The following is an 11076-nucleotide window of genomic DNA, read 5'->3' as shown; positions in this document are numbered from 1 at the left end:
GCTCTTTTTCTCACTGCCCCCTTCTAAGTTTTTTTTAGTCTAATCTGAAAATAATCATTATTACTTTCTTGTTTTAAACTCTGAGCCTACATTCTTGGTTTGATTGGTAGGGGGTGTATAAATCCCTGGTATATAGTGCTGCCACAACACAACTTCCTATGAACTCTGGGATTTTTTTAATTTTTTATCTTAAACAGGTGGCTGTCCTGGAATTCGCTATGTAGACCAGGCTGGCCTCATAGGGATCCACCTGCCTCTCTGTCTTTGTCTCTGCCTGCTGAATGTACCAGGTCCAGCTAAGGGTTTGTTTATATATACAAGTGCTTTGCCCATACACCAGAAGGGGGCACTGAACCCCTTTATAGATAGTTGTAAGCCAAATGTGGTCCCTGGGATTTCATCTCAGAGCCTTTAGAAGAGTAGGGCAGCCAATGCTCTTAACCACTGAGCTACTTCTCCAACCCCTATGGAAACTTAAATGTTTGTGTTTTGTAATTTTGTTGTACTTCTCACAGGGTAGCAATAAGCATGCTTTTCACCTAGACTGGAGAAACAATGAAGATGGACAAGCAAACATAACAGGTGGGACCAATATCAGCAATTTACTATTTTGCATTCTAGTCAAGGGAGAAATAGTAAATTAACATTTTTGATGGTTCTTTTGAACACTGTCAGTTCGACTGGCCCTATCTCCAAGCCTTAAAAAAAAAAAAATCTACCAGTGATCCTCTTCCAAAGGATCAATGCTCAGTTCCCCACACCCAGCTCACAACCACGTGTAACTTCAGTCTCGGTGAAGCTGGTGACCTCTTCTGGCCACCATGGGTACTGCATGCATGTGGTACACAGACATGTGTACAAGAAAACAACCATACACATTAAAATAAGTATAAGGCTACCATGAAATTCATGCTTGCTTGTGTCACCAACATTTAAATAGACAAGTATATCTAGGAACTTGATGAATCCATACCACTAGAAGGATATAGCCCAGCACAGTAGGAAGCCAAAATCTATGGATAAAAAAGAAAAAGAAAAAACAAGCTGGCGAGATAGCTTGGTGGATAAAAGGTTTGCTGGACAAGCATGCTGTCATGAGTTCAGATCCCAGGATCCACGTAAAAACCTGGGCATGGCCCACTGGTGGCTAGAATGCCAGCACAGACAAGGCTCGCAGGGGTTCATTAACCACCAAACTAGCTCCAAGTTCAGTGAGAGACTGTCTCAAAGGAATAGTTGGATAATTGAGTCAAAGGACCCAGTGTCCTCTGGCTTCCACATGTGAGCATATACTTTATATGCATACATACATACACCCAACACGAAAAATGTTTTAATGGGAAATTTAAATCTTTGAAAGTAGTATTGAATGAATTACTAAGATGAACCTTGTTTTGTTTGTAAGCCAGCTATTGCTAAACTTAAAACCAGCGGATCAAACATCCTTTTCTGTCCCTGTGGTCTACAGATAACACACAGTTGCACACATATGCACATCAAAAAAAATTTTTAAAGATTAAAAATAAGACAATACAAAGCTAAAAGCATTCCAAATGGTATTTCCTGAATTTGGCAAGGCATATTATCTTTTAAAGTGTAACATTATATAAATAGAATCATATTTCTATATAAGCATAAATACAGTTTCATGGCAATTATAATTACAACTTTGCCATTTTTTTTAATTAGGTATTTTCCTCGTTTACATTTCCAATGCTATCCCAAAAGTCCCCCATACCCACCCCCCCAACCCCCTACCCACCCACTCCCCCTTTTTGGCCCTGGCGTTCCCCTGTACTGGGGCATATAAAGTTTGCAAGTCCAATGGGCCTCTTTTTCCAGTGATGGCTGACTAGGCCATCTTTTGATACATACGCAGCTAGAGACAAGAGCTCCGGGGTACTGGTTAGTTCATATTGTTGTTCCACATATAGGGTTGCAGTTCCCTTTAGCTCCTTGGGTACTTTCTCTAGCTCCTCCATTGGGGTCCGTGTGACCCATCCAATAGCTGACTGTGAGCATCCACTTCTGTGTTTGCTAGGCCCCGGCATAGTCTCACAAGAGACAGCTATATCTAGGTCCTTACAGCAAAATCTTGCTAGTGTATGCAATGGTGTCAGCGTTTGGAAGCTGATTATGGGATGGATCCCTGGATATGGCAATCACTAGATGGTCCATCCTTTCGTCACAGCTCCAAATTTTGTCTCTGTAACTCCTTCCATGGGTGTTTTGTTCCCATTTCTAGGAAGGGGCAAAGTGTCCACACTTTGGTCTTGCCATTTTTTTTTTAACTTTTAGAAATGTGATCATCTAAATTTTTAAGTAAATTAGGGACAATCTGATAGCCTTACGTCCTCACCCTAGGCAGTGAGCTAGCTCACCATGTTCGACTTTACAGGAATTCTCTATGTCATGTTACTTCCCCTGACGAGTAATTAGTATAAAGGTCGCACTGGCTTAGGAAGACTCCAGAAGGCTAAGTTAACACATCTGTTAGCTTGAGACTTGTCGGACACAGCACTGTGGTGGCTGATAGCCAGCAGCTACGGAAACCAACAGAAGTGTCAACTCCTGGAAAGAGCAGATTTTAGTTTTTATTGGAAAAGCTATGGCTTCAAAAAGACAACTAATCTCTCTCCTGCATAGGTGAGGGTGCAGTCCCACTCAGGAGATGATGAACTGAAGAGTAGTAAGACTGCCAGGCTCCTGGCTGGGGATGGGGAAAGGGAGCCCAGGGTACCGTGGGGTAGGGCGAGACTGAGGGGCACAGAGCCCAGAAGAACCATGTGAGTAATTTATGAACTCCAAGGATCACCTTCAACTCATTAATGCTTTGATGTTGATCCTACTTAGCAAACTAAAAAAGCCCTATCCAACTCCCCAAGTTCCAGACTAAGTAGAACAAACTACACGGGGCCAGACCTGCGGTCTTTGACCAGTGTACAGAAGGGACAGACAAGCACTCACACCCTGCCCTTCACCACGTTGCTTGCTTCTGAGAACAGAACGGCTGACTTCACCACAGAGTTTTAGAGGACTTAGGACCTAATATATGATATCCAGAACGTCCAGTTTAAATCCCAGGGGAGTTGAACAAGTGCTGTAACCACGTGAGCTTTGGAGTAAGCTAATAAAGATCTTGATGTAGCCACTATGAAAACACACAACTGCACAGTAACAAATAACCCTGCAACAAAGACTAATGAAAGAAATTGGAGACTAGGGCTGAGCTTGCTCTGTGGCTAACAGCTACTGTTCTTCAAGAGAACCCAGGACTGGTTCCTATAGGATGGCTTCAGAGTGGTTTGTAACTCCAGTTCTAGCAGATCTGACATCCTTTTCTGTCCCTGTGGTCTCCTACAGATAACTCACATAATAGCACATGTATGCACATCAAAATTTTATTTTTTAAAAAAGATGAAAATTCAGGACAATAAGAAAAAATTTAAAAGCATATCAAATGAACTCAATAGCAGTATAGAAGAAGCAAGAGTCAATAACCGTGAAGACAGATCAGGAAAAGTTACCCATTCAGAACACAAAAACCATTTCAAGAAAGAAACTACAGAAACAGAACACAGCTCAGCGACTGTGGGATAAGCAATGTCCGACACTCCTATTCTCAGATTCATCAGAGATCAAGAAAGAGGATAAAGCATTCAGTGCAAAAGAGATATTTGAAGAATGGCTGTATTCTTCCCACATGGGATAAACTCCAGACTATCCACACCATATGGAAGACTTGCAGTCAAACTCCCACGGGCCTCACTGCAGTGCCAGTAAAGTTCTGCTATCATGTACGGGAAAAGTGGAGGAGCTAGAAAGCAAACAGCTTCAAAAAGAAGCGAAGGAAGCACACTACCTCTTTTTAACATTTGCCCCAAAACTAAAAAGGTCAAAAGGGTGGGGCGCTGTGCCACCTGTCTCCAAAAGGCAATGAGCATACAGGAACTGAGTTGAAGTTGCATTTTACTACAATCTGTGATCTGAGAGGGTGGCAAATGACATCCTTTATAAACAACCTTACATCTAGTCTTCCGCTAGCAGTGTTTGGGGAGAGCGAGACAGAGGCAGTCAATCTCTCCAGAGCTGACCTGTAAGAGACGAACAATGAGAACTCACGTGTGATACTGTGAGAACGCAGAAAGAAAAGGCCAGTTTGGAGGTCATTTGGGCAGTGTTGAGTCACTCTCGTCATTGCTCAAGTAGGCAATGTAAAGAAGGGGGTGGTTCTATTTGGCTTACACGGTGTGGTGGCGCTGTGGCAGAACCAGCTCCTTGTCCTTGGCGGCATGGGGTGGGTTGCTCACCTATTGGTGGATGGGAAAAAGAGAGGAAGATGCTGGTGTTGGAGTATTCGCTTTCTCCTTTCCCCATCGTTGTTTGGTCTTGACCTCAGGTTTACGGTACTGTCCCTATTGAGGATAGGGTTCCCTCCTTCAGTGGATCTTTTGTAAATACCCTCAATACACTCAACATGGATTTAACATTTGACCACACATCCAATGCTCTAGGAATTCCTTTATGCAACCAGACTGATCTTCACAATGAAAGATATATTAATTTTTCAGCACTGCATAAATGCATACAATGTATTTGAGCAACTTTGGCTCCCGCTCTGCACCTTCAGCTCCGGTGGACATTCACCACAACCCTTCCCAGCTTGCCTTCTGTTTGCCTCTTATAACCAGAGTCTGATTTGTATGTCGTTCCTACTGGAGCATGGGCAACCCACCAGGAACTACACTCCTAGACAAACTCAGTCTCCCTCCTCTGGTCGGCCATGGCTATCCGATCACTCTTAAGCTGGGGTGAGGCTCATCTGCTCCTCTCTGGTCCATGCTGGAAGGTTGACCACAGCCACCACAAACTCAGAGGTTCAGTGCTTATGTCTAAAAGACAGTTTCACTCTGATCCTTTCCTATCTCTGGCTCTTTGAATAATGTTTTTGTTCCCTCTTTCTCTACGTTCCCTGAGCCTTGGCAGGGTGGTTGTATAATACAGATGTCCCATGTATGGCTGAGAGCTCCACACATACGTGTCTTCGCACTTTGGCCAGTGGCGAATCTCTGTATTAACCATGCACTACACAAGGACTTTTGTCTGAGGAGACCTGAGAGTTACACTTGCCTGTGGGTATAGAAATAGCTACTTAGAATGTACTTTGATATTGTACCTATTTAGCAAATAGTGGCAGATTCACTCCTGGGATGTATGAGCTCTCCAGATCGGTTTCTCCTGTGGAGCAGGCCTTAAATCCAGTCAGAAAGTGATTGGTTAGCCCTATAATATTCATGTCACTATTGCACCAACAAACATATCTCGCTAGGCCAGTAAACAGGTAGTTTCCTTCAGAAGTAAATGTATTACTATCATCTGAACCAGAAATCCCATTCTTGGGTATCTCTTCTAGAACAACCACACAAAAGCTTCGATGTGAATGCTTTAGCAATTATCATGACTACTGCAGTCTCTCCATGCGGAGACCTCTACTAACCAGTAAAAAAGGGACACACTCTTGATACCTGGGACAGTCTGCATGAATATCCAGAACACCGAGCTTATGGAAGCCAGTCTCATATTTTTGACCTTCTCAAAAAGGCAAAGCTCTTGAAGAAGAATAGATCACTGGTTTCCAACAGTTAGGGCAACGGGCAAAGGGACAGAGAGAAGGAATTCTTGGTGACAGCAGTGTTACTATCAAGGCGATTCACTGAATCTTTCTGTTGATACATTGACACCTAGCTATGGGCAACAGCATGGTAAAATCCGTGCCTAACACACACAAGGCCAAAGCTGTGTGATCTAACTTCCTTTACCCCGGCACTGCAAGAGCCAAAGCAAATCGAGACCAAACTTCAAGACAGCCAAAGCCAATAAAGAGCTCAACTGCTAAAGAAACACCAAATGTGCACTCCTTTCTCCGGTCTCTGTCTCAACCCTGGGACTCCAGCACTGATCATCTCTTAGTACTGGTGAAGTTTTCATTCTTTAACTCATTTACATTGAGGTTAAATTACATGCAGGTTTGCCAAGCTGAGAAACAAACAAACAAACAAACCTAAATTTTAATTTCAAATTACATTTGGTAAGCTCTAATCCTACAAGCATTTTTGCTTGCTTTCCAGCTAACTTTGACTTTTCTCAGTTTTAACTGACAGGTATGAATTTCCTACTTATTTTGCTTGTAGTTCACTGAGTATATTGGATCAATGTATTGATGTTTACCAAATGAGGAAATTTTAGCTGTCATTTCTACCTGCTCTGCTCTGCTCTACTCTGCTCCCTCCCTCGCTCTCACATCTCATTACCGACATGCTTTTGGTTTTTGTTTGTTTGGTTTTGGTTTTTCAAAACAGGGTTTCTCTGTAGAGCCCTGCTGGCTGTCCTGGAACTCACTCTGTAGACCAAGCTGGCCTCGAACTCAGAAATCCGCCTGCCTCTGCCTCCCAAGTGCTGGGATTAAAGGTGTGCGCCACCACTGCCTGGCCCGACATGCTTTTTAAAACTGTTTGATATTGGAGCTGCTGAGGTGGGTCACCAGGTAAAAGTGCTCGCTGCCAAACCTAACAATCCGAGCTCAATCCCCACAACCTGCTTCTAGAAGCTGTCCTGTCACCTCTAAACAGGCACTGGCACATGCACACGTGTGTATGCGTGAGTGCACACACATGCACTTGCACACACACATGCAGTCATTTTCTGTCCACCAGTGTGGAGATTTTAAAAATGACTTGATCTTGCCCCCATGACATTACAATTCTGATTAATTTTTTTTAATTTTAGTCTTCCTCAGGTTGGAAAAATTTCTCTTCCTCTGTACTTCGGCCAATTTGCTTTTTCTTTTTGTTCTTGGATGACAAGACTCATTGTCTGCACTCATAAAAACACCTTTGCTTTCCATCCATGCACAGTTCTAAAGTGGCAGAGTCTAGGGTATGTTAACATCTCTGTCACCCAGTGTTCTTCCTTTCTAGTCATAAAGCCATACCGTATATTCTGTTCTAAGGCTATTATTGATACTATACTAATTTCTGTCACCATTTTCTGAACCATCTTAAACTTTGTCCTTGTAGACATTAACCCACTGCTTACCACCTTCATCCTATGGAGGCTGAACTTCACATTATATGAAACACTTTGTCCTTAATTGAGTTCCAGGCTCGGCCTTTACTAGTACACGGTCATTCTGGGTTTCTGAAGGAAAGCATGCATACTTATCAAGCCCTCCTAACTTGTCAGAATTCAAGCTTGAAGCTGTCTTCTCTCACAATGGAGAGCAATGTCTGTTTCTTTAGCCCCTGGCCAGGTTTTTCACCTAGATCTGTGGCTCTTTGTACACATACAGAAAGTAAGGAGTAAGCTGAGGACGTAGGACAGAGGTCAGAAGACTCACCACTCCAGAGCACCTTACTTTCTAAGGGCTCCTTCTTCAGTGTCCAGCTCCCTTTGGAGCCCACAGTTCCATCCACTAACCATCTCAAGCCAGTAGGACACTAGCTTGGTTGAATGTCTGGAAAAGTCTCAACAGGAAAAGCCACATAGGCAAAGTTCTCAGCCTGCCCTCTGGCTCCCCAGTGTCTTCCAACAATCATGCAGTGTAAAAGAGTTTTTAACTGGAGGGAATGAGTGCCATTCGAATACCAAACCTGCAAGTCCTTTATATTTAAAACATTTAAGTGTTTGGTTTAACACCCCCGAAGAAAACAACATAGAACTGCCTTAAGCTACTTGTCTCTTTCTTCTTGTGTGCACAATAATTTGAAAATGGGATGTTTTGTACACATTACAATATTTCATCCTAAATGAAATGTCAAAATATTTTCTAGCTAATGCATATATAATACCAGAAAGTAGAAAAAAATTTCAACCAATATTCATGAATAGACTGAGCAAAAAGATGGAGTTGATTAGGCTATGGAAATACTCATGACTGTCATGAAGCTACTTCTATTGCAGATGGGCAAAGGCAAAGCACTTTACGGCTATTAAACAAACGAGCCTTTTAAAATTGGTATTTAGTAAATGTGTATTCATGTGTGCACGTGCGATGACAAACATCAACATTGGGTATCCTCTTCCTCTATCCTGTTCCACTATTATTATTATTATTATTATTATTATTATTATTATTCATAAGGTAGTCTGGAACTTGCTATGTAGATCAGGCTGGCCTCAAACTCAGAAATCCGCCTGCCTCTGCCTCCTGAGTACTGGGATTTAAGGAGTGAGTCACCACACTCAGCTATCACCTTATCTTTTGAAACTGTCTCACATTGAATAAGGCACACACAGACTAACCAGAAAGCTTCAGGGAATCTGCCTGCTCCCACCCTGCATCAGGGTTACAGCCATACACTGCCACACTTGAATTTTTACACCAAATAAGGTATGTTCTCAGTCGCTGACTGCTACCTTTTTTTTAAAAAAAAAAAAAAAAAAGACTTATTTATTTATTTTATATATATGAATACACGATTACCTGTCTTCAGACACACCAGAAGAGAGCATCAGATCCCATTACAGATGGTTGTGAGCCACCATGTGGTTGCTGGGAATTGAACTCAGGACCTCTGGAAGAGCAGTCAGTGCTCTTAACCACTGAGCCATCTCTCCAGCCTGACAGCTACCTTTTATAAAGGAGATTATAAAACAATATATGAAGAGTTAGCAATCTTTTATTTGCTTTTCTTGCTGATTCATGCTGCTTTGTCCCTGAAAATCAGAGTTCAAGTGATTCATTGTCCAGTTTCCTCACGTTATTCTTGGTCTCCACCTCCTTGCATCGACTTGGCTCCCTTTTTCAGCTCCATCTGCCCACGTGTGTGCACCCTGACGAGTAGGAAACTCACGATGGAATGGGGGAAGCTGCCGCAGGAAACCAAACGCTGTCGTTCAACCTGCTTCTTCTTGGTCACTTCGGTTATATCTTCTTCATAAATGACAGAGCCATGCCATTTGACATATAAATACCACACACACCCCAATCTCACTGAAATGATCGTGAGACAACAGAAAATGTCCATGCTCAGAGTCCATCAGTACTCTGGGATTCCGGTATAGAGAAGAGACTTAGCATCTCCATCTCCAGTGGGTGCAGGTTGCCCCCTGTAATGACCAAAGAATGCAGTGGTTCTCCCAAGCTCACTGTGCACATCTGCTGTAACGTGCCTGCTGCAATTTTCTGATCTTCAGCTCCCACTCTGGCTAAGCCGACACAGAGTGTCTCCTCAGTGATTGCTGTTTTTGGGGAGGGAGACAGAGAGCAGCACGTCAACTCAGCAAGTGCATCCATCGCCTTAGTCAACTTTCACAGTAACAGTGCACACACTGACTTCTGAAATGTCGCTGCTGACTAGTCACGTTACCATTTGGAATTTACACTCCACATAATGATATAATATTTATCCTAAAACAAGTTCTGAGTGTACATCTTTATGACGCACACATACTATAAAGATTTTGGTTTAACTGTGTGTGTGTGTGTGTGTGTGTGTGTGTGTGTGTGTGTTGCTATATGCACACATGAATGCATGCATGTATGTGCTTACAGGTCCCCATGAAGGCAGAAGAGGGAGCTGTGTCTCCTGAGGCTGGAATTACAGGTGGTTGGGAACCAGTCAATTGCGTGCTTGGAACCTAACTTGGGGCCTCTTTAAGAACAGCAAGTGCTTGTAAGGACTGAACCATCCCTCCTGCCCCAACACACTTATATTTTAAATAAATTCTTGATGTACATTTATACTGACCAAGACACAGTCAAAATCAGGAGACTCAGAAAACTTCACTGATGTGAGTTTCTGCTCAGCCATCTAATTAAATACTAACTTCACTTTTTTTTTTTAAATTTTAAAAGATGTTTTGTATTTTAAGTGGTAGCTGTGATAGAGTACGTTCTACCAACAAGGGTTAATACAAGAGAACTTCATGAACTATAGATCCCATAACAAATAACAGGCATTTCTGGAGACTTCAGCTTTTAAATTCAGGAAAAAGATCCTTCTCTTTTCATGATCATTCATTTAGGAGCTACAGCTGGAGAGCTGACTTCTCATTGCTTTTATCCCTTGGTTAGGAAAGCTGTCCTCACTGACAAGTGATTTAAAAAGAAGTGGGACAGGATTCATACAAGGCAAAGAGGGCCCTGAAAGAAACACAGCAGGGATACAATATGCAATGGCGGGGCCAGCAGGCAGGCTCTCTCTGGAGGGAAAGGACTCGCTGCTATGCGCTGATGGCCTGAGCTCGATTCCTGGGACCCACATGGTGAATGGAGAGGCTCTTCAAAGGTTTTCCTCCGACTTCCACATGTACACTAGGGCAAGTGTGCACACATGAAAATAAATACATGGAATAGAGACTTAAAAATAGAGAATGATGGCTCAAAACTACCTCAATGCATGTTTTCAAGAGAGGCCAGGAGCTCAAAAGACAGTGCCCACAGGAGAATGAGACAGGACCATTCAAGCAGTTCTCAGCAAACAGTCCAGTGCAGACGCACTGTGCTGTAGATCACACACTTGGCCTACCTATTAGGCATGCAAGATAAACTCTTGTCTTTATCCTAAAGAAAACTGTTCTGTATTTCAGTGTTGTTCAGGAAAAAAGAAGAATAACTGTATTTATGTAGGACAGAATATAGACTAGAAATGAGTGGTATCTAGCTCTCTATTTTATCAAACATTTATACATTAGCATTTTAACATAAAATCTGATTATAAGTCCTTGATAAGAAGTCATTTTTAAGAATTTAAATTATGACAGTTTTAGTTTGAAGAGCTTGAATCCTATGGAATTTTAAATAAAAAACAAAAACAAACAAATAAACACCAAGAAATATGTAAGAAGGTAAAAGCACTGATCCTGCTTAAGTGTGGTCTGAGTGTGTATCAAATATGACGTATGTATCTGTAGGGATAACAGGAGACTCTCACGAGGTCCTAAGTACCTGGTTCCTCCCCGCGTGCTCTGTGATTCTGAACAATCTCTAGAAGCTGCTGGGCCGCCTGGTTCACACTCATGTACCGAGGGGGTTCATAGATCTTTCTTCCTCTGTAAGCACAGAGCAGATGTCAG

The 11076-nt window shown here is 42.5% G+C and overlaps 1 protein-coding gene across 4 annotated transcripts in view; it reads right to left on the bottom strand.

The window, feature by feature from the left end:
- Positions 1–3387: 3387 nt before the first annotated feature.
- Positions 3388–11076, bottom strand: part of Dph5 (diphthamide biosynthesis 5) — a 46246-nt gene continuing 38557 nt past the window's right edge. For 2 of the 4 annotated variants that reach the window (XR_003954380.1, XR_003954379.1), the window contains exons 7-8: positions 10949–11052; positions 8661–9240 (exon numbers count right to left, since the gene is read on the bottom strand). Coding sequence is in view for 1 of the 4 variants with exons in the window: in NM_027193.2 (NP_081469.2) it covers positions 9029–9240; positions 10949–11052 (316 nt within the window). In the remaining 3 variants the exon portion in view is untranslated. Of the gene's footprint in view, positions 4311–8425; positions 9241–10948; positions 11053–11076 lie in introns of those variants that run through there. The other 2 variants (XR_003954378.1, NM_027193.2) reach the window with 2 other exon arrangements.

This window comes from Mus musculus, chromosome 3, assembly GCF_000001635.26.
Source record: "Mus musculus strain C57BL/6J chromosome 3, GRCm38.p6 C57BL/6J".
Taxonomy (NCBI): domain Eukaryota; kingdom Metazoa; phylum Chordata; class Mammalia; order Rodentia; family Muridae; genus Mus; species Mus musculus.
Note: the sequence above shows the minus strand (reverse complement) of the source record. Positions and strands in the feature narration are given on the sequence as shown.